Raw genomic sequence first — 23,882 nt, 5'->3', positions numbered from 1 at the left:
TGTTGAACTTGGTGGGAAGTGAGGCCTGAGCTTAATTGCACTAGGAAGATAACATAGAATCCTATGAGACAAGGTTACAACCCTGAGGCCTAGCATGTGGCAGTTACATCAGTGGTAAAGGGAGAAAGATGTGTGTCCTTGGGCTCCTTTCTCCCATCCGGGAGGAAGAAACAGATTTGGTTGAGGGTAGTTCTTATCTCTAATAGCAACCTCTTTTTGACCTTCCCAGACACTGACAAGATCATCTAGCTGGGCCTCTACAACTGAGAGCCAATGGCAGGGGATAGAACCAAACCATGTGAGCTGGACCAAGAGAAATACGATGCTGATGACAACGTGAAGATCATCTGCCTAGGGGACAGTGCAGTGGGCAAGTCCAAGTATGTTGGGAGATTACGGAAAAACAACCAGGCCTAGAGTGGATCTGGGTTGTTAGAAAAGTCCTCCATAGTGGCTTCTATGGGCTGGTGAGGGAGCAGTCTTGGCTGGAACACAGGTTTACATGGAGGAACAAGGAAACCACCTCAGCAGATGTGTGTGTTGAGGGAGAGGGGGGTAAGTCAGAAAGACAGAGGAAATTTGGGTATTTCCACAAGTCCTGATTGAAGGTGTAGAGCAGGTTACCCTAGAGACTACTGACGTGATCCAGGGTGAGGATGTGAAAACTGGGGAACTTCTGTATGTGGTGTGTGGGCTGAGGGATTATGGGCCTGAGACAGTGGGACTGGAAAGAAGAAAGTGACAGATTGGTTAAAGGTGGTAAAGATGCTTTCTGGGAGCAACTCCTGAGGCTGAGAAGTATGGACAGCAATCACAGTCAATTTACTCCATGGACTTCAGTACCTGCCTGACCCACTGTGGAACCTTGTGCCTAGAGAAGTGAGGAGAGGCTCTGCAGTGAGTGCTGGCTGCCTGTCCTCATGAGGTGTGCCACTTCTCATCTGTTTGGGACTGGTGAGGGCACGTGCCTATTGTGCCTGCTCAGGATAAGGTGGCATTGTCCCTGCTGTCTGTCGTAGTCTTACCTCCCAGGAGCTCCCAGCCTACCTCACGTTCTGCCTTGGACTCAGGTAGCTGTGAATGGTGGGGTAGGGGCTTTGCTGTTTGTAGGCCATCTTCATGAATTCATGTTCCCTCTCTTCTCCACTCGATACTCTCACACTGCAGCTCTACTTTAGTATTTTTATGGTTGCTCTGACCTCCTTAACAATGTCCTACACAACTAAAGTGAGGTGGGTTGCAGTTTACGAAAGTTATTCAATAAGTAACAGTCCCTTTATGCCCACTGGAGTCTAAAACTGACAAAAGAGAACATGATTAGAAGGCAGGTGGGGGAGTAAATTGTCAGCTTAATAACCGATAGACATTTGGGGGAACATAACCTGGTGTGAGATCCAATGAGGTCTGCCTACTAAGTCAGTGATACCCAGCCCCCATGTTCAACTCCATCCTCACTTAAAATAGTACCAGTAAGAGTCTAAGTAGGGCTGGGGTTGTGGCTCACTGGTAGAGTGCTTGCCTGGCACATGTGAGGCACTGGCTTTGATCCTCAGCACCATACATAAATGAATAAAATAACAGTCCATTGACAACTAAAAAATATTTTTTTAAAAAAGAGTCTAAGTAATTAACAGGACATCAAAGATTACCATAGCACTAATTTCCGAAAGGTTTAGAACACACGCTAGCCCCATTTCCTTAGCAATATCTCAGGTAAAATGTTCCACAGGTAGAGACCAGGATGGCAACAGTATATCTGAAGAAAGGTGGGTAGGTAAGAAAAATCTTGGTTCAGTTTCAATGAGACTCAGGAACTCTATGCAAGTTTTTAAGTATCTCTAAACCCAGGAGAAACTCTCTTTAAGAAACTAATTAATGGCTAGGGTTATGGCTCAGTGGCAGAGTGTTTGCTTTGCATGTGTGAGGCACTGAGTTTGATAATCAGCACCACATATAAATAAAAAAGATCCATCAACAACTAAAAAGAAATTTTTTTAAAAGAAGCTAATTAATGCCCATGTTCCTCATATCTGGGGGCATCTATCTATGCACAGCCTCAGTTCCAGAGGGTAGTTTTCAAACTGTAATGCCTTCTTGAAGTTTAGAGATTTACAGTGCTGGCAGCACAGATCAACAAGCCTTCTTAAAGTGTCCTTTTTTCCTCATGTGGCATATTTACTATTCTAGATGCCATTTTCCTTAGGAGCACCCCAGGACTCCATTGAGTGTGGGCTCTAATGATGGCTCCCACCCCCCAGGCATCCTGGGACCTGGTGCTGCCTCCTGGAAAGGCGTTCCCTTCATTCCTGAGTGTGCCATCTGTTAAGAGAAGATATCCTGACAACACTTGAGCCAGCCAGCTCAAGAGGTCCTGCGTGGACCCCTTTCACTGTCCAAATGCTCAGCACTAGTCAGACCTGCTCCATATATAAGAACCTCCTTTGTTCCCACTTATCACGGCACCTGGCTGAGTTCACTTAACATAATGCTTTCAAGGTTCATCCATGACATAGACTATTCCTTTTATGGCAATAGTATTCCACTGTATCTACACGCCAACTTGTTTATCTGTTCCTCCTGAAAGGCTCGTGAGTTATTTGTACCTTTTGGATATTCACAATGTCTGTTGGACTCCCTGCAGTCAGGTTTCCGGTATACAACTGGGAGTGACAGTGCTGTGTCACATGGTGACTCTGTGTTCAGTGTTATGAGGAACTGCCAGTTTGTCCTCCACAGTAGCTGCATCATGTCACACTCCCACTGACAATGCACGGAAGTTCTGATTTCTCCACGGCCTTACCCACCTTCTTTTCCATTTCTGTGATACGAGTCATTCATCTCATTGTGATTTTGATTTGCATTTCCCAGGACTAATGAAGCTGAGCATCCTTTGGTGTGCTTATTGATCATTTGTGTATTTACTTTAGGGAAATAGCCTATATTTACGTTGGGTTGTTTGGGGGTTTTGTGATGTTATAGGATGTCTTTATATATTCTGCTTACTAAACTCCTATCAAATATATGGTTTACAAATATTTTCTCTCATTCTTTGGGTTGTCTTTTTACTTTCTTGATAGTTTCCTTTGATGCACCAGAGTTTTTTAAAATTTTTTAAATTTTTATTAGTTATTGATGAACCTTTATTTATTTGTTTATATGTGGTGCTGAGAATCGAATCCAGTGCCTCACACATGCTAGGCAAGCGCGCTACCACTGAGCCACAACCCCAGCCCAAGTTTTTAAATTTTATGATTCTAATTTACCCATTTTTTTCTTTTTGAGTTTTTGGTGTCATATTTAAGAAATCATTCCAAATCCATGGACATGAAGATTTTCCCCTAAGAGTTTAATAGTTTTAGCATTTCGGGTCTTTTTGTTAACTTTTGTTAAGTTTTTCTTAGGGTATGTAATAAGGGTCTACATTCTTTGCTTATTTTTGAAGAGACTGTCCTTTCCCCACTGGATATCTTGGCATCCTTGTCAAAAATCGACTGACCACACGTGAGTGGTCTTATTTCTAGGTTCTATTCTGTTCCATTGGCCTACACATCTACACTACACTTTTGATTACTACACATTTGTAGTTTAGGTGTGAAATCAGGAAATGTCAGTCCTCTAACTCTGTTTTCCTTTTTCAAGGTTGCTTTGGCTACTTGGAATCCCTTAGATTTCCATGTGAGTTTAGGATCTATTTTCTGTTCTACAAAAGAAAAAAGACATTTTGATTTTGAAAGAGATTGTATTGGATGTGTAAATTGCTTTGAGTGGTATTATCTACCAAACAGTAAGTCTCCAAGTTCACGAATGCAGATGTTTTTCCATTTACTTAGGTCTGGTTTGATTTTTCAGCAACGTTTTGTAGTTTTCAATGTTGCAAGTCTTATGTCTCCTTGATTAAATTTATTTCTAAGTATTTTTTTTTCATGGGATTATAAAAGGAATTATTTTAATTTCTCTCCCTGTCATTCATTGCAAGTGAATAGAAGTATAATTGCTTTTTGTGTGTCAATTTTATATTTTTCGCCTTTGCTGAATTTTTTTTATTATTATTATTACATATAACAGGTTTTCGGGTGTCTTTAATTGTATTTCTGCCTTTCTATTTTGGAAGAGTTTTGCTTCTTTTTCTTGCACAGGTGTGCTGGCTGGAGTTCCCAGTACAGTGCTGAATAGAAGCATGAAGCAGGTGTCCTTGCCTTGTTCCTGATCTTGGGGAAAAGCTTAACAGTGTGCCACCATTGAGTGTGACGTCAGCTATGAGCTTTTCATATATGGCTTTACCCTGCTGAGGAATTAGACTGAAGTAAACAAAAGAATAGAAGAACTAAAATTTAAAAATAGAGAAAAAAAATCAATGAAACTGAAAGTTGGTTCTTTAGCTAAACTGACTAGGAAAAAAGAGGAAAGACAAATGTAGCCGAGGACATGAGTATTCACTTTACAGAAATGAAAATAATGTATCGAGACTATTGTGAACAACTGCGTGCCCACAAATGTAGTAACTCTTCTAGTTTACTGAGTATTTTCTCATGAAGTGATGTTTGATTTTGTCTTATCCTTTGTCTGCATCCATTGAAATGATCACCTGATTATTTTTCCTTCATTATACTCAGGTGATGTATTGAGTTGATCAGTTTTCTTATACTTATATTCCAAGCACAAGTCCCTCTTGGTTATGGTGCATAATCCTTTTAATATGCTGCTAGATTTGAGTTGCTAGTATCTTGTGGTTTTTTTCTGCCTGCAGTTTTCTTTTCTTGTACCCTCATTATCTAGCTTTGATCAAGGCAATGCTGGCCTAATAGAAAAAACTAGTCAGTGTTTCCTCATCTCTATAATTTTTGGAAGAGTTTGAGAAGGGTTGCTGTAAACTCTTAAATTACTGCTAGAATTTACCAATTAAGCTATCCACTCCCTGGCTTTGCTTTTGGGTAGGTTTTTATTTTGATGCTGAATCTCACTAAGTTGCCCAGGCTGGCCTTGAATTTTTTTTCCTGCCTTCCTATAGGTTACTTAGACTTTTTTAAAAATTGATTCTTATTTATCTATAGTGTTTTTGAGTGTACCTCTCTGTGTGGCTCCTGTGGTGGTGGTTTTAGGTATTAAGTTGGAGGCAACTTTCCGGTCACAGACATTAGGAGTGAAGCATCGCCACCCTGCCTGCTTTTACATCCCTTTACCCTCCCTTATTTAACTGTATTAATATTTCCTTTCCATAACTGAGAGCTCTCATCAGTGTTACAATGTTTGCTTTGACCATCAAAAATAATTTGAAATTTTCAAAGGAGAAAAGACATTGTATTATATTTTCCAGTATTTTTCCTTACCTTGTTCTTTCTTCCTGATACTCTGAGGTTCCTTCTTTTATCATTTTCCTTTCTGTTTGTAGAATTTCCTTGAGCCATTCTTTTAGGGTAGCCTGCTAGAAACAAATTCTCTTTTTTCTCATTAATGTGAAACAAAGAAAGAAACAAAAACAAAAACTTAATTTCTCCTTCACTCTCAAGAATTTTCACTGCATTTAGAATTCTGGGTTGACAGTTCCTGTGGGAAGCCATTCTAACACGTGATTGGGTGACTCCCGTTAAGGGCCTGAGGCGCGGACCCTTTCCTGATGAGAGAGCCCATCCGTGTAGGGGTGTGCCTGACCACTGACCCCGGGGACCCAATCACTGACCCTGACCTTGGAGTGCAGCCCCCCCTCAGCCTTCATTGGATGGAATTCTCCCCTGAATCTCTTGTTCCCCAATAAAAGGCTACTCCAGGCGTGTTCGCTCTCTCTCTCTCCTGCTAGCCCAGAGTAATCCTCGCTGCCCTGCTGGGTGGCTAGAGGTGGGAACCAGGGAGGTGAGCCGTCTCGGACCTAGCAATATAAATAAGGTAACTGGTCTGTGTGTTTTATTTCGATCTCTTCTAACTAACTTTATGCCTCATTAATGAAACCACTACGCAGGCCGCGTGGTAGAAGTCCCTCTCTTTGAATACTTAAGAATTATGTGCCCTTTCCTGTGGCCTCAGTAGTTTATGATGAGGAATCCTCTGTCATTTAGTGTTTTTTCCCCAAAGGTAAGTAAACCTGGCTTCTCTCTCTCCCTCCCTCCCTCCCTTTCGCCCTCTTTCTCCTTTTCTTTCTCTTTCCCATCCCTCTCCCTCTCCCTGTCTCTCTCTGTCTCCTCCCTCCCTCCCTTTCTCTCCCTCCCTTCCTCTCTCCCCCTGCTTTCAAGGTTTTTTTTTTTTTTTTCCTGTGTCTCTAGAGTTTAGGAGCTGACTAAGCTGTGTCCTGTTGTGGCTTTCTTTGGATTTACTTTGTTTGACATATGCTCAGCCTCTTGACTCCATAGGTTTATGTCTTTTGCCAAATTTAGGAATATTTTTAAATGATTTTTTAGTTATAGGAGGTCACAGTGACTTTATTTTTTTCATGCAGTGCTGAGGATCAAACCTAGTGCCTCCCCGATGCTAAGCAAGAGCCCTACCACTGATGCATAACCCCTACCCAAAATTTAGGAATTTTTAAAATGTTATTTCTTCTATTTTCCAGTCTGGTCTTCTTTTTCCTTTCCTTTGGAGGTTTCAGTGACAAACATATCATTTTTTGTTCACAGGTCCCCTAGGACCTGTTCCCTTTTTCCAGTCTACTTTTTCACTATTGTCCATATTGAGGGATTTTTTTTTTCTGTGTTCTAAAGTAAAGTTTTGTTTTGTTTTGTTGTAGTTGTAGTTGGACAGAATGCCTTTATTTTATTTGTTTTTACTTTTATGTGGTTTTAAAGATTGAAACTAGTGCCTCACACATGCTAGGCAAACATTCTACCACTAAGCCACAACCCTAGCCCCAGTAATTCTTAACATAAGTTATTTATAAGTGGTTTTATATGTTTGATTATCTTTCAATTCTAACATACAGAAATGGTTAAATTTTTTAAAAAATAGTTGTGTTAATTGTGATATAATCTTGATTATATCTTTTGGGGAAGGGTGGCTTGCTTTCTTTTTTTTTCTTTTTTCTTTTTTCAGTTGGTGGTCAGTTATGTGAAAGCCAGAAAAGGATTCAGAGATTGGGGATCTGTATTAAGCTTATTGACTGTGCCTACCACATTCACATTTCGGAGGGTGCCTGAGCCCTACTGCACCTCTGCTCTTCCCTAAACATTGGGGATACAGCAGCAAGATACAAACTTGAGAACTACTCTGGTCCGTAATCCATTCTGATTGAGGGGGAATAAAATTACTAGCACCTCAGCTGCTGTTATGTACAAGGTAGAAAGGGAGGAAGGAATACAAAATGTATTAAACAAAGTCCTCAGGGTCAATCTCACTGCTTGAGTGACGTTTGAGCAAAGTCCTCAGGACCTCCAGAATCTTGGGGAAGTGGGTTTTGAATGGAGGATACAGTCTTCCTGGCCTCGGTTTCCCTGTACATAAAACAGTGTGCTGAAGTAGAAACCATGGATCTGAGAGCTTCACATGGACTGGTCTTATACTTATAGAGACACAAGTCCTTATTGGGAACTTCACCTAGAAACCATGTGGGTGGAAGTTAGCAGGAGAGGGGAAGCCACATGTAGTTTTTAGGTTGTCAGCCTGGGGGTAATAAAGTAGGGACAAGAAAAGGACACTGCCTGATGACTGCCTTAAATACTCTCTTACAGACTCATGGAGAGATTTCTCATGAATGGATTGTATCCTTCAAGTCTGGAGATGCCCCTTGTTCCTGCGACTCTTCCCACTCTGATGCATCTCAACCTCCTCCACCAGGGAAGAGTGGTGGGCAAATGAATGCCTGGCTTTTTCTCATTGCCTGCTCACTGGGTAACCTGCATGCCCTCACATGATAGGTGCGTTCGGGTTTGGAACTTGCTCATATTTGGCTTTATTTTGTATTAGGAAGGCAGTAAGAATGGCTGACAACACCTGATATGGATCAAATGCTTGGGTTCAGATCCTTCTTGGGCAGGTCCCTTAACCTCTGACCTGAGAGATCAGGCCCCATAAGAAGTCTCTGATAGGAAGGAACTTTGTACTATATAAGCCTCTGTCTTCCCCCACTTCCCATGAATTGTTGCATTGTTTATTTTGGAATGAGGCCCTCCCTGTAACGCCCAGGTGAGCCCACTCAGAACCAAGAGTGAGAAGACCTCCAGAGCCTGTTGCTCCCTGACCTGGCACTGTGTAGCTGAAGGCAGTTGCTCTGGAATCTTAGTTTTTTGTCCACCTCAGAGCAAGTGCTCCTCTACACCCAGCCTAACTGCTGGCTCTGCAAGTTACAACATCCAGCATCTTTGTGCTTCAGGAGGCATTATGCCCAAGGCTTTTTGTTAGGGTTTCACACGTAGGCAAACTTCAATTTATGAACAGCTTATCAGCTGTCTGATTTGTGGGCACTTTTTTCCATGGAACAGCCATGTTGCTGCCTAGGGCTAGGGTTTCCTTTCTAGGCTACAAGGGTTCTGTCCATGCAGAAGGCATCCACAGTTGCATTTTTCAGCCCCATGGTGCCACTTACGACAGCTTCTCTGATATCCTGGCCCAGGCTTACTTCAGAGCTAGATGGCCAGAGCACACTCCCAACCCCTGCTGTCCTCACCCTTCCATTGGACCATGTGCCAGTGAGAGCCTCATTCTCCATCTCCAAAATTCATTCATTTAAAATATAAGTAACCAAAAAGAAAAGAAGGGAGAGGGCCCATTCCATCACCCCAAACACCAAATACCTCCCTCCCTCCCTGCCCCTTCTTTAGCTCCCATTATTCATCTTTGCTCCTTAACCTGAGTGCAGCCAGCCACAGCAGCTGTCCACATATGCTCTGACTCTGTACAAGCACACGGCCACCGTGGATGGCAAGACCATTCTCGTGGGTGAGCAGCATAGGCCCAGGCCACACTGAGCCTCAAGGGGAAGGAAGTGGGAGAGGAAGAGAGGTTTGAGGAGGTCCATGGAGGGATTCAGGGAGGGAGGAGGTGTGGGAGCCAGGGAGGGAGGAAGGAACACACAGGGACACAGTGCCTCTAACCCTAGCATCAGGCCAGAAGCAGCATACAGAGGAAGATTCAGAAAGGTAAACGTTGGGATTCTGTGCCTGCCAAAGGAAAGAGGAACACAGAGGCCTTGACAAGGCAGTAGCTTTCCTCATTCAGGGTTTCTCCTTCAGCCAGTGTAAAGAAATAGCAAATGTGGCCTGCGCATCCTCTCCCATGTGGAGTTTGACCTTGCATGAGGTCATGGCCTCTTCCTTGGCCAGGCCACTCATCCTGCCTGACTATTCACCACCTGTGTTCATGGCACTGGAATTTGAAACTTTGGAGGACCCTGCATCTTGAATGTGGGGATGAGGGGCACCTACCTTTCCTCTTCTGGGTCTTCCTGTCTGCATTATCCCTCCTCCGGGCCCCTGGCCCTGTGTCCCCCCAACACACACACCAGTGTACACATACCTCTCACCACACCCAGTACGTGTCCTGAGGACATATGGAACTGTCTGAAGTTTCTTCCTTCCCATGTGCCCCCCATGCACTTATACACGACACTTGCCACGTGTGTTGTGTTTCTGCGTGCAGATACCTGTGCAGAAATGTTTGGGGCACGGGGGGTCTGCTCTCCAGCCCCATCAGGCAGTCAGAGTTGTGTTCACGTTACAGACTTTTGGGACACAGCAGGCCAGGAGCGCTTCCAGAGCATGCATGCCTCCTACTACCACAAGGCCCACGCCTGCATCATGGTATGAGACCAGCTGGGGAGTAGACAAAGGCACTGGGCAGTTCTGCCCTGAGGGGTAAGGGAACGAGGGGCTCAGCTGGTTCCTGTGGGAGAGGGGACCAGAACCTCCTAGATGCTTCAGAGCACACATGTTTCCCGGAGTTTCCAAGTGAGAATACGCCAGGTAAGCTTGCCTCAGGTGGGATGGGTAAAGGAAAGGCGAAGAACTTTCATTCAGCCCTCAGGGCTCCAGCAGCAGGTCTGACAGAGACAGGGCCACAGCCCCTCTCTGGTGAAGAACATTCCCTCAGAGAAGCTCCCAGTACCTCTGATGCTTCCCAGTGACCTTTCCCTCTCAAACCAGCCCTGTCTTGTTCCCAGTGTCCTGCTCTGCTGTCTGGATCATTCAGGATTGCATCCAGTGGCCAGAGTGTAGTGAACTCCACAGGAATACCCAAAGCAGCATGGAAGGACTAGTGAAAAGGGGGCCACGAACACCTGTATCCTCCAGGGGTGCTGCCTGTGGGTTCCCTGGCTCCTTCTCAGGTCACCATTCTTAAAGGCTAAAAAGGAGTGTGTTTTTATTTTGGGCCACTTATAAATTTTTTCATATTGTCTATAACACATGAAGTAATAGACTGCTCAGGGGCACTTTGCTACTGAGCTACATCCCCAGCCTATTTATTTATTTATTTATTTATTTATTATACAAGGTCTCACTAAGTTGCTTAGGGTCTCACTAGATTGCCGAGGCTGGCTTTGAACTTGCGATCCTCCTGCCTCAGCCTCCCGAGCCACGGGGATTTCAAGTGTGTACCACAGCACCCAACTAAGCACATACCTAAACTCTACCACTAAGCCTCATTCCCAGCCCAATTGACTGGTTTTACACAAAATAAAAACTTGGGTGACACAAAACATCAGTTTTATACTGGGTCAAGAACCAATAATGTTTGGGGTCTCAGCTGAGAAGACCCCCCACCAGCACCTCCACACACACTGGCAGCCAGCTGGACCACCAGCAGGTGCTGCTCCATGTGACTCCCAACACTTCATTGGTGTGGGCTGGTGTGGGCTTGCTCACAAAGTCACCCCAACACTGAGCACCCAAGGGGAGCCTGTTGAGAGTTCTATTGCTGCAGTGGCCTCACCCTGCAGACCCTATGCCTCGCTCTGGCTGCAGTCTCTCTGGTTAGAGCACTTGGGCGATAAGTTGCTACCACTATTGGTATTTGAAATCTGCCCCGTCTCCCATAGCTTTTTGTACCACCCAGCCTTCCAGCCCTGCCTTCTACTTAGTGGCTACCTGTAGTATCCACAGACTCACCCGAAGCCTGAGTGGCTATCACTTACCCATAAGGAGCAGCAACAGGACACGCAGAAGGAGTTGGTCACCCTCCCTCTCCCCTTCAGCTCCTCCCCAGTTCACAGCCACCCCTGATGTTGTCATTAGAGGTTCTCTTTCCCCTGTGCACCCGCTTCTGGCACGTGGGCTCTGTGCTGTGCACATGCAAGTGCCAGTGGGCAAAGACCCAAATGCTGCTGCAGGAGCCCAGCAGCTGGCCACACTGTGGTGAGAACAGAGGAGGCTCCTCTCCTGCCCTCTGGTAAGAAAGGGCTTGTCACCAGACTCCTCCTGCAGTGCCTTAGGTACAGAACCTTTGAGGATTTCCTAGAGTTTTAATCCTGATAACTAATGGTACTAAACAAGAATGGTGCGGTAAAGCAGATAGGAGCCAAAGTCTGTCTCTCAAGAACCCAGAAGTTTACTTCTAGCTGTTGAGAGCCACAAACAAGTCAAGATGGCGCCTGGCACTTTGCCAGGAGGAGTGATTTGAGAAGTAATGCCAGCGAGACATTAAGATGATGTTAATTGAGTTAAGCTGTGTATAATTATTAAGATGAAGTGACGCCAGCAAGCCATTAAGATGATAGAGATGGCTTATTGGCTAATTGCTGTATCTGGATGATGTTAATTGAAACAAGCTGTGTATAGTCAGTTAAGTGTATATATACCTCTGTTGTCCTACAATAAGGAGGCTCCCGCTGTATCAACCTTCACAAGTTGCTTGTCAATCCCCCCCCCCCCCCCGTTATTTTGCCCAGCCCAGCCGGACTGCGGCACCTAGCCATCTCAGTTTCAGTCCTCTCACTTCTCTCTCTGGAAGTAGCCTTCTGCTTGTGGCACATCATTGGCTCCTCTCAGACCCTCTTCTAAGGGTGTTGGCCTGGACTCCCACTCTGTGGCACATGCTCACACTTCACTGACTGGGTATTTTGAGTCACCTAGGTGGAGTACAGAGATGTCAACATACCAGAACTGTCTTCTGTATCTTTTGCAGGTGTTTGATGTGCAGAGGAAAGTCACCTATAAAAACCTGAGTACCTGGTATGCAGAGCTTCGGGAATTCAGGCCAGAGATCCCATGCGTCGTGGTAGCCAACAAAATTGATGGTGGGCTATCCCTGCACCTGGGTGACAGTGATGCATGGGACCCATCTCCATGTTTCCTCTCCTCTCCTAGGGCAGGCAGCTGTCAGCAGTTTGTCCTCCCTTCCCAGTAAGGATGTCAGCTGAGCCATCCTTGCCCTCTTCCTAAGATACAGAGGATACAATCCTGATCATCTCTGCCCCACTTTGTGGCACAGGGCCCCCACTGACCCTCCAGTCCCCTCTCCTTTCCCCTGAACAGACAGGCCAATGCCCTACTTCTCTCTGCAGCAGATATAAATGTGACCCAAAAAAGCTTCAATTTTGCCAGGAAGTTCTCTCTGCCCCTGTACTTTGTCTCAGCTGCTGATGGTACCAATGTCGTGAAGGTAATGGGAGTCTACCAAAGCAATTCAATGACGGGGCTGGAAGAGTCAGGTGGCAGTCATAGGGAGGCTGGGAAGGAAAGGGATGAGAGGACAGGGCCAGTGAGTATGCACATGTGACAGGGAAGGGAGGATGTGATGGCCTGGGCTTGATGAGGCACAAATGCATTGGCCTTGCATGGGTTGGGGTTAGGTGAATTTGAGGATGAGTTGGCCGATTGTAGGGTTGGGTTTTTGGCCTTCCTGCCCACTGCCACACTTTGTTTCCATCTCCATCCCCTCCAGCTCTTCAATGATGCAATTCGATTAGCGGTATCTTACAAACAGAATTCCCAGGACTTCATGGACGAGGTTTTGCAGGAGCTTGAGGTAGGTCAGGCCAAGTTTTGAGTGGGATAGACAAAGCAGGCCTTCTTTCAAAGATGTGGAATATAACACAATATAGTGGCTTTTGATTGTCTTTAAATGTATCAGAACCACAGCTGGGCAAATGCAGGGCCAGGCCTCACCTGTGACCTTGTTCACAGAACTTCAAGTTGGAGCAGAAAGAGGAGCATGCACCCGACCAAGACCAGAGTAGCAGGACCGAAAACCCATCCCCCTCCTGATCGGAGGGCTGCCTCTCACGGCTGACTTGGGGATGTGTGGGGGGGCCTTTGCGAATACCCCTCCAGCTCTGAATGGAAAATCTCCTGGCCACCCCTGCTCAGCCTCCCATAAACTCGCCCTGTAATATAGGATGAGATTAGCAATAACATCCTGGACAGGTATGAGGTCCCCCAGACCTGCTTGCAACAGAATTAGGGATTGGTGTCTTTCATACCTCCCATCCCACCCTGAGCTGGCCAGTGGAAGGAACCAGAAAACATAATTGTGTGTCTCTTCACAGTAAACACACATTTAGGTGGTTCTTGTTTTTTGTTTTTTCTTCCCCAAATTGACCTCAGGGAATGTACCTTGCATTTCTTACAAGAGAATGATTGCTATTCCCTGATTACCCCAGGCCTCCACTGCAAATGTGTAAGGCCTTGTCCTTTTTCCCCTCTAGTCTTCTCAGTCAACTTTTTAAAAGATGTGTTTGAACAGACAGCTATTCATTCCAAGTTTTTGAGCACCTAAAAATTTCAGGAGCTCTTGTAGGTCAGGCCAAAATCACAGGAACAGGTTTGCCATTAAAATTAAATAATAGCAGGTAACAAGTCTAGCTATACTTGGTCATATAAATACACAAAGGAAAGTAAACAGTACTGGCTGTAAACAGCCAGACCATGAGAATACCTATTTTGATTATAAGAAAGCAACTTTCAGAACTGCTCCCTTTGAAGCCTCTCTATCAGCTTGGGAGTTATTCCTTGATTTCTCTAGGACAAATGAGATCTCGTGCCTCCCAGGGGTGGCCGAGGACTTCAGAGGAAGAGCTGTTCAGCTGCCTTTGAGCCATACCCGTGTCCGAGGCTTGCTAGTGTGCTTTTAGGATCATCTTGGGCATCATTTGCATTGGGGTCTTTAACTTATTGTCTGTATTATTTCTGTTTTTACATTAAAGATTGAATTACCAAAAAAAAGTATACATGTGTGCTTTATGTATCTGAGCAAAAAGACAAAACATATTATCAACCAGTGAATGAGGGGAGTCTGCCTTGGTCTGCCATGTCAACTTTTGACCAACTGTAAAGGAGACCATTTCAGTGGAATGCGGTATTTTAAAAAGAATAGGTATTGATTTGGGAGCTTGAGAATAAACGTGTTTCCCCTTTAAGTCATATGTGCATGTTCAACTTAGATTCCAACTGCTCAGGAGTTTTCATGAGGTGGGATTTTTTTATTATTTAGTTATTATAAATGACTAATAATTTGAGGGCTGGTTCGGTTTTTGCTGTGCTGGGGAACAAATTCAGGGCTACAACCTTCTTGTTGAGGTAGACTTCACACACAAAATTGATTGACTGTCAATATTGACTTTATGAAGCTGCTTTGTACCAGGCTTTCCAGAAGCAGACCCTGGGAGGGCAGTTGTCCAATGGCTCACTAGGGCGACTCAGAAACGAGGGAAGAGGAGTGGGGGGTTGGGAGGCAAGAAGCTGAGCAAGGTTGTGGTCTCAGTGGAGGCCAACCTCAACCCTCCTCCCATCCCAGGGAAGCACTGCGGGCCAGACTGCCTTGGAATTGGTCCTGCCTCGAGGCCAGGGTCTCTTGAGCCAGTCAGCCAGTCTGTGAGGTGGAAGCGGCAGCTTGCAGTCTCCAGGGCAAGTGGTTCCTGTTTGAGTTAGGGCCCCTCTCTGGGGAAAGGGCAGCTGTGGGTTTTATCCATCAATGCTGAGTACCCATCCTCAGCCACTCACCCTCTGTTGCTTCTTAGGCAGTTCATCTCATCCAGGCCGAGCTTCCCCAACATCCCGACCAGTCCTAACTTCTGGGGAAATGTACAAGCGGAGTCAGAGGGAAACCAGAGCCTGCTGCTGCAGTTGGACCCTCTTGAAGAGAGCAACATCCTCTCCCTTTTCCACCACCACCCTCTGGCTAGCACTTGTGCCAGTCTAGGTGGTTTGCCTTGTACGGATCCTGCTCCTCTTGACTGAGGGGCCTAAGCCATTTTGAGACAGTAGTTGCACTTAGAGCTGGATGTGTGAGTACCAAGGTCGAAGGGTCACATGAGTACAAGTGCATGCTATCTGCCTCCATTATATAGCAACATCCTTCCTCCGGGTGAAGATTGGTGACCTCCTTCCAGAACACTAACTCCTTTCTCTGCTTGCCAGTTTCCTAGCACGTTCAGTGTTGAGGAAGCAGCTCTGGCTTTATATTGTGATACTCTTACTCTGTCACTTGATGGAAATCACCTCCCCTACCAAGACCTCCACTCAGTGCCTACAGTTGCAGACCAGAACCACAGATTCCCTGGGTGTGTCATTAAGAGATGATGAGCAGGGCACTCCCATCTCCATCCCTGGCTACTAGATACAGGACACGAAATCCTACACAGATCGTTGAGTTGCATACCACCTTCTGAAGGGCCTGTTGTGGTTAGAATAGAAGATGTCCCCAAAGCTTGTGTGAGAGAAAATGCAAGAATGGGTTAGGAGAACCTTAACCTAATCTGCCCTTAACCTAATCAGTGGATTAACTGGGTGGGTAACTGCAGGCAGGTAGGTGTGACTGAAGGAGGTGGATCACTGGGAGGATGCCTTTAGGGTATATATTTTGTCCCTTGTGAGAGAGCTCTCTCTGCTTCCTGATTGCCATGTCCTGAACTGGTTTCCTCTATCGTGCCCTTCTGCCTCCTCTCAGGCTAAGAGTAATGCAATTGGCCATCTATGGGCTGACTCCTCTGAAATAGTAGGCCCAAATAAACTTTCCCTCCTCTGAAATTGTTGTCAGGTCTTTTGGTCATAATGGCAAAAAAGCTGACTAAAACACTTTGTATTTACTTATTTATCAACTGACAGGTAATTTTATATATTTACAGTTCTGCTGACTATTGTGCACCTGACCTCTTTGGTCTTGCTCTTCTCAGGCCCCCTAACAATCAGCTGAGCCTAAAAATCTAGGAATACCCTAACTCAAGCCACTTCCCTCTACACAGTGCATGGCCTCTTGCATTGCCCAAAGCTCTGACTATTGGGAAGATTTCCCCTTACCATCATCTTTCAGAACCATCATCCCAAAGGGCACAGCAGTCCATTTGTGGCAGTTACATACTGAGCTAACAGACCAGTAAATCTCTAAATTTTACCAATGTGGCAGGCTCCAGAATATTTGTAGGGCTTACCTTCCACCCTCTGGAGTACACACAGCTTATCAAGGCATCTGGAATAATTAGATCCCCAGGCCCAATAATGCAGCTATCAATATAGTGAATGGAAATGATGTTCTATGGGAGATCAAGGTGGTCCAGTTTCCTTCAGAGTGTGTTATAAAAGAGTAGCAGAATTATCATAGCCTTGGGCAGAGCCAAGAACATGCACAATTACACAGCTCTTGATCCTAAGTGAATGCAACCGCTTGTCCTTTCTGGAAAATAATGCATTTTTGGGGAGCAATAATCACAGTCCATATTTCCAAGTTTCTGTTATTCCACTCCAGTAAAGACACTAAATCCTGCACAACAGCTGTAATGAGGCTACTTCTTTGTTAAGTTTTAGGGAGTCTACTCTTATCCTCTATGAGTCAACCACTTCTTGTAGGGGTAAAATTAAATGAATAAATAATATATATAATCCTACTACCCATAAATCATTTTTAAATAATTCACATAAAATTTAAAAATTCATATAGCATTAAATCAAAAGTTCCATGCATATAACACAGTCACAATATTGCATAACCATCACCTCTAATTCCAAAATATTTCCATCACTTCAAAATGAACACCTTACTATTTAATCTGTGTTCTGTCTCTGTGGATTTGTATATTCTGGATATTTCATATAAAAGGGATCACACAATGTGTGACTTTTCGTATCTGGCTTATTCCACTTAGCACACTGCTTTCAAGATTCACCCACATAACATGTTCTTCCTTCCTTTTTGTGTCTGGTTCATATCTTATCATATAACAACGTGTTATAGGATTTATCTATTCATCTGTTGGTGGACATTTGAGCTGTTTCCAATCTTTATCTATTAAAAATAGTGGTGCTAAGAACACCCATGAACATGTACTTGCATGAGTACTAGAATTCAGTTCCTTCAGGTGTCTTAGTCTACTCATTCTATTACAACAAAATATCACAAACTGGTGGCTAACAATAGAAACATTTTTCTCACAGTTCTGGAGGCTGAGAAGTCTTGAGATCAAGGTACCAACAAGGTAGGTGTCATTCTGAGGCCTCTTCTCCTGGCTGGTAGCACCCCTATGTGCTCATGATCTCTGTTCATGCAAGCAAAGAGAGAGATCCTCTCTCTTCCTCTCTTCAGAAGGCCACACATTCTGTTGGATTAGGACCGCCTATGATCTCGTTACCCTTATTGCCTCTGAAAGGCCCATCTCAAAATATTGTTACCTTGGGAGTTAAGCTATATTATATGAAATTGGGAAGGAGTAGGGGACACAATTAAGTCTATAGCAAGATGTGTATCTAGGAATGGAATTACTGCTGGGGTTGTGGCTCAGCGGTAGAGCACCCACCTAGCACGTATGGGGCCCTGGGTTCGATCCTCAGCACCACATCAGAATAGATAGAATAAAGGTATTCTAACTACAACTAAAAACATATTAGAAAAAAAAGAATGGAATTACCATGTCATGTGATAATTCTATATTTAGCCTTGTGAGAAACTGCCAAACTGCTTTGTGTAGTGGAACCACCGTTTCAAAGTCCCAACAGGCATTTACTTTTACAGAGCCTCTCTGGTAGTTCCATGCTCCATTGGTGTGTATGTGCTGGTGTTTTACCATGAACATTACAGTTCTAACACTGCTGTTTTGCCCTTTCACATGTGTCTTTATTCGCTTTATGTTCATCATAAGAGAAACTTCCTTGTGGTAGGTACATTTTAGAAAGTTTTGAGTTTTTAATTAACATATGAAGTTTTTTAAATCTTGATTTTTTCTATGGATCTTTTTTTACTATAATATATGATGGGTTTAATTTAACAGGTGAAACAACGTGTTAACTATATGATACAGCTCATACATATTTAATTCATAGTTGTTTGAACATGTTTTAATTTTTAAATATACCTAAGATGTGACAATACACTAATGTATAGTATTGAGCAGTGACATATCAGAAAAAGATGAACAAAAAAGGAGATTTTCATCAGTGGCCATTCATTATTTTGCTTTTTGGAACATGGGTCTTCTTTGAGTTTTGAATATGCTGGTGAATCTAATTTCTTAACTTCCTCAATATCACCAGGAATTGTTGGAATAAGTGACTCTAAATAGCAAAGTATTTTTCTGGCATAAAGTAGCCAATGATGACCACACTGAGGATTTCAGATTCCTCTTGGAGGGTCTGCACTGTGAGTTTCCATGGACCTCTTCACGTTCTCATGGCATAGCTCCACACCATGCTCACTTTCAACACAGGTCCAAAGCTCAGTCAACAATGGTGGATGCATCTGCTGGAAGATTACCTGCAACTTATTTGAGAAAGGAAGATGTGAATACACCCCGCTGCCTGGAGCTGCAGCCAAAGAGCTGCATGACTCGCTGCAGAACTTATCAGGGACCCCATGAGGCCACCCTCACAGGTCCTCTGCTATCTGCAAGCCTGGACGCCAGCAGAAGTCCAGCTAGTTGCCACTATGGGTATACTATCTTGTACTTTCCATCACTTATTTCTTTATGCCTGCATTCTTTTGTGTTTAGTTGTTTTTTTGTGGTATAACTTTTTTCAATTATTTTATGGTACTAATATATAAATAACACAAGGTTTACTGTTTTTAAGCATAAAATTTAATGGCATTAGCTACACCCATGATTTTCTGTAACCATCCACCACTCTCTATTTCATAACTTTTTCATGACTCCAAACAGAAACTGTAACTGTTAAGCATGAGCCTCTCATGAGCAATGGTAACCTTTTCTACTTTCTGTCTCTATGAATGTTCTAATTTTAATGCCTAATTGTGGGGACAGGTGCATGGAGTACTGCATACATGGCATACGTTAAGTGCATCTGAGTGGCAGGCCACTCCCCTCATGCTAGGCGCATGAGCGGCAGGCTGCTTACACTGTAGGCAGCCAGGACATGAGGCCATCTGTTGCAGTCCCTCCGCTTGCTCTATGGCCCTCTCCTTGATTGGTCGTTGCAAGGTCAGTTAGCAAGAAATTCAAGTATTTTGTGAAGGATTTTTACAAATACATTTATGAGTTACTTGCTGTAGCTTTCTTTTCTAGTAGTATCCTTGTCTGGCTTTGGTATCAAAATAATGCTGATCTCATAGTGTGAGTTAGAAGGTATTCCTTTCTTTTTCATCTTTTGCAAGAGTTTGAGGATTGGTATTTAGTCTTTAAGTGTTGGATAGATTTCACAAGTGCCACTATCTGGCCATCTGGTCTGGGTTTTTTTGAAAGGTGTCTAAGTACTGACTCAGCCTCTCCTGTTACAGGTCTATTAAGATTTATTCAGATTTTTTCTCTTTTTTCCATCTCATTTAGGTGGATTATCCCATTTATTGACATTCAATTATCCATAATATTCTCTTATGGTTCTTATTGTTTCTATAAAAATTGATAGTGATGTTTCCACTCTCATTTTTATTTTGGTAATTTGGGTCTTCTCTCTTTTACTGTTAGTCAATATAGCTAAAAGGGTGTCAGTTTGTTGTTCTTTTCAAAGAACCAACATTGGTGTCTTTGACTATTATTTTTCTAATATCTGTGTTGTCTCTACTCTGATTCTTATTATTTCCTTCTGCTAGCTTCAGATCTACTTTTTTCTAGATCCTTCAGATATACGATTATATTTGGGATTTAGAATTGCTTGTTTTTTAATATACATGTTTACAGCTATGAATTTTCCTCTTAGTGTCTGCTTTTGCTGCATCCCATAAGTTTTTAGTGTGTTGTGTTTTTGTCTTCAATCACCTCAAGGCATTGTCTAATTACCTGTGAGTTATTCTTTGACCCATTGGTTGTTTAAGAGTGTATTATTTAACTGAGTGCAGTGATACATGCTTATAATCCCAACCACTCTGGAGGCTGAGGTAGGAGAATCACAAATTCAAAGCTAGCCTCAGCAACTCAGCAAGACCCTAAACATTTTTTTAAAGGGCTGTGGCTTAGTGGTTAAGTGCCCCTTCCCTGGTGAAAAAAAAAAAAAAAAAAAGAATGTATTGTTTTAATTTTTAACTTTCACATATTAGTGTATTTTCCAATTCTCCTTCTGTTACTGGTTTATAGTTTTATTCTTTTGAACTCAGAAAAGATGCTTCATTGTGATTTCAGTCTTTTTAAATTTATTAATATTGTTTGGGGACTTAACATATGGTTGGTCCTGGAGAACACTGAGTTGTGAGTATTCTGCTCATGTTGAGTACAGTGTCCTGTGTGTGTCTGTTATGGCAAATTGGTTCACACTGGCATTCAAGTCTTCGATCTCCTTGTGGATATCCTGTCTGCTTATACTATTCATTATTTCAAGTAGGGCATTAAACTCTCTAAACATTATTACGGAAATAAATACTTCTCCATTAAATTCTATCCATTTTTGCTTTGTACATTTGGGGTTTGTTGTTAGGTGTGAATGTGTGTTATGGTTTGGATGTGAGGTGTTCCCAAAAAAGCTCACATGTGAGACAATGCAAGAAGGTCCAGAGGAAAATGATTCGGTTATAAGAGTCTTAATCCATTTGGTGATTTAATCCCACCAAGGAATTACTGAGTGGTAACAGCAGTGGTAGAGTGTGGCTGGAAGAGGTGGGAATTGGGGCATGGCTTTGGGTATATATTTGTATCTGGCAAGTGGAGTCTCTCTCTGCTTCCCAATCATGATGTGAGCTGATTCCATCTGCTACACTCCTCCACCATGATGTTCATCCTCCCCTCAACCCCTGAGGTGTTGGCCTTTTATGGACTAAGACCTCTGAAACCATGAGTCCTCAAATAAACTTTTCCTCCTTTACAATTGTGCTGGTCAAATCCTTTAGTCACGGAGGATTCCAACATGGCGGCGGGCGCAGAGAGATCAAGTCTCTGACCTCTTCAGCTGTGCAGGCATAGGGAGTCGTAAACAACCTAAATCTGTTTGCTCAGGATCACTAGGCAATGCTGAGCTGACGTGGATCTGGGGCGAACAGTCTGGGCCTCTCAGAACATACTCTGAGCCCGGATCGGCTGAATTCAAGCTCCCGTTCGCCTGCTTCCCGCAGACAAACAGCTGTGACTCAGCACTAATCCATCCGGCTGAAACAACTGGTCAGCCCTTCTCATCCTATGGAGGTAAATGCCTACCGAGCCTTCATAGGTAGTGGCCACAGGTTTGAAACGGGGCTTGGGAGAGACAGTAAGGACCCACCCGCTGCATTGGTCACCCGGCAAAGGGAAACGAACTGTCGCCATTTGCAAGAGATACCACCACGGCAGAGAACTGACGTCATCAGACTGCGGCGGAGGAGATAACTTCATTGAAACCTGCGGCTACAGGTGTGTAATTCCCTAGCCTTCCCTCTCCACACATCGGGGAAACCTTAAGGGCCCCTCCCAGCTCTCCCGTAAGGGCCCCTCCCAGCTCTCCCGTAAGGGCCCCTCCCAGCTCTCCCGTGAGCACAATAGCCAGACCCAGGGAATCAGAGGTGGCACGGGACCCGTGGTGCGGAACTACCGCTCCCACCAGTGCTGACAGCTGAGGTCTCTTGCACCAGCTACCGGGGGAGTGGCTACCGGAGGGCAAGTAAAATTCGCTGAGGATTCTCAGCCCCAAGCTCTACAAACTTAGGGTCTGAGGGAATGGCAAACTGGAAGAGTGTGCCCAGTCGTTCATGAAAACAGGGCTCCCAGACCTGGCGTGTAGCCAGTATTGTGGTGGGCGGCACCCGTGAGAGGGGCCTGGCTAGAGGAAAAGTGGGAAGTGACTAGACACAAGAGGAGGCCCTAGGCACTCAGGATTGGAGACTCGCCCAGTCTGGGAGGAGCTGCTGCACAGTGATTGGTTCCCGCGTACTGACAGGAGAAACTTGGCCTGGTGGGCACAGCGCCACCTACTGGAAGAGAAGTTAATCAAACTCTAAGACTGCATTTATTAGTATTTTTTTTTCTTTTTTTCTTTTCTCTTTTTTTTGATTTGGGTTTTTCTTTCATTTTCATTTTTCTTTCTTGTTGTTTTTTTAAATTTTTTTTACAATTTTTTTAATGTTTTTTTCTTCTAATTTTAATTTTAATTTTTTTATTATTTTTTTAATTTTTTTTTCTTTTTTTATTTCCTTTTTTTTTCTTCTTTTCTCTTTTCATTTCTTTTCAATTATCTTATCCCCCCTTCCTTGAATTCTACCTGCCTACTCTCATTCTCTTTAGTGACTTCTTCCCTTCCCTTCTAATACCTTTCCTCCCAAGCATCTAATAAATTTATAGGAGTTAACAGTAACTCATCAGTCAAACAGAACAAGAAGTAACATGAGCAGCTTCAAAAAGCAAGGAAGAAAAGGAGTACAAACAATGCAGGACAGCCTAAATATTCAGGAGGACCTAGGGTCATCAGAAAAATGGTCATATAAAGAACTCAAGGAACACCTTAGACAGATGGAATGGAACCTTAAAGAGGATACAAGACAGCACATTCAAGCAGCGAAAGAACACATTGAGAATGAATTACATAAACAGATAAAAGAAGAAGTTAAGCATCTTTAATAGGAGATAGAGATTATAAAAAATAATCAAACAATAATTCTAGAAATGAAGGAAACGATAAACCAAATTAAAAACTCAATTAAGAGTATCACTAACAGAGTGGAGCAAGTAGAAGCCAGAACGTCAGATAATGAAGACAAAATATATCATCTTGAAAACAGTCTAGCCAACTCAGAAAGGCTGGTAAAAAATCACGAGAAAAACATCCAAGAGTTATGGGATAACATAAAAAAACCAAACTTACGAGTCATCGGGATAGAAGAAGGTACAGAGATTCAAACCAAGGGAATGAGTAACCTGCTGAATGAAATAATTACAGAAAACTTTCCAGAAATAAAAAAGGAAACAGATATACAAATTGAAGATGCATACAGGACACCGAGCACACAAAGTCACAGTAGACCAATGCCAAGACACATTGTTATGAAGATATCCAATATACAGAACAAAGAGAAAATATTAAAAGCTACAAGAGAAAGGAGATAGATTACATTCAGGGGTAAACCAATAAGGTTAACAATGGATTTTTCATCACAGACGCTGAAAGCAAGAAGGTCATGGAACAATGTATTTCAAACACTGAAAGACAATGGATGCCAACCAAGAATTCTGTATCCAGCAAAATTAAGCTTCAGGTATGACAACGAAATAAAAATCTTTCATGATAAACAAAAGTTAAAAGAATTTGCAGCCAGAAAACCAGCATTGCAAAGCATTTTGAGCAAAACACTACACGAGGAAGAAATGAAAAACAATAACCAAAACCATCAGTAGGAAGTGTCTCGGTAAAGACAGAGGGCGAGGGGAAAGATAATCATGGAGAAACAAACTAAATTTTTTTAAAAAATGATAAATAATCAAACATGGATGGAAGTACAAACCATATATCAATAGTAACTCTGAATGTTAATGGCTTAAACTCTCCAATAAAGCGACATAGGCTGGTATCATGGATTAAAAAAACAAATCCAACAATATGCTACCTCCAGGAGACACATCTGATTGGAAAAGACATACACAGGCTGAAGGTGAAAGGATGGGAAAAAATATACCACGCACATGGTCCTCGTAAGCA

At 43.4% G+C, this 23,882-nt stretch overlaps 1 protein-coding gene across 7 annotated transcripts in view; it reads left to right on the top strand.

Moving 5' to 3' along the window:
• RABL2B (RAB, member of RAS oncogene family like 2B) overlaps positions 1-23,882 on the top strand; it is a 30,066-nt gene that overhangs the window by 1,246 nt on the left and 4,938 nt on the right. Inside the window, exons 2-11 of one of the 7 annotated variants that reach the window (XR_014024051.1) lie at positions 230-380; positions 7,653-7,682; positions 8,780-8,859; positions 9,640-9,719; positions 12,040-12,151; positions 12,419-12,516; positions 12,799-12,882; positions 14,873-15,139; positions 17,283-17,323; positions 18,548-18,769. Coding sequence is in view for 6 of the 7 variants with exons in the window: in XM_081309789.1 (XP_081165915.1) it covers positions 274-380; positions 7,653-7,682; positions 8,780-8,859; positions 9,640-9,719; positions 12,040-12,151; positions 12,419-12,516; positions 12,799-12,882; positions 13,041-13,121 (672 nt within the window). In the remaining variant the exon portion in view is untranslated. Of the gene's footprint in view, positions 1-229; positions 381-7,652; positions 7,683-8,764; positions 8,860-9,639; positions 9,720-12,039; positions 12,152-12,418; positions 12,517-12,798; positions 12,883-13,040; positions 14,091-14,872; positions 15,140-17,282; positions 17,324-18,547; positions 18,770-23,882 lie in introns of those variants that run through there. The other 6 variants (XM_081309789.1, XM_081309790.1, XM_081309788.1 and 3 more) reach the window with 6 other exon arrangements.

This window comes from Spermophilus citellus (genome assembly GCF_964194105.1).
Source record: "Spermophilus citellus genome assembly, chromosome: 10".
NCBI lineage: Eukaryota > Metazoa > Chordata > Mammalia > Rodentia > Sciuridae > Spermophilus > Spermophilus citellus.
This window is presented reverse-complemented; position numbering and strand designations above follow the sequence as displayed.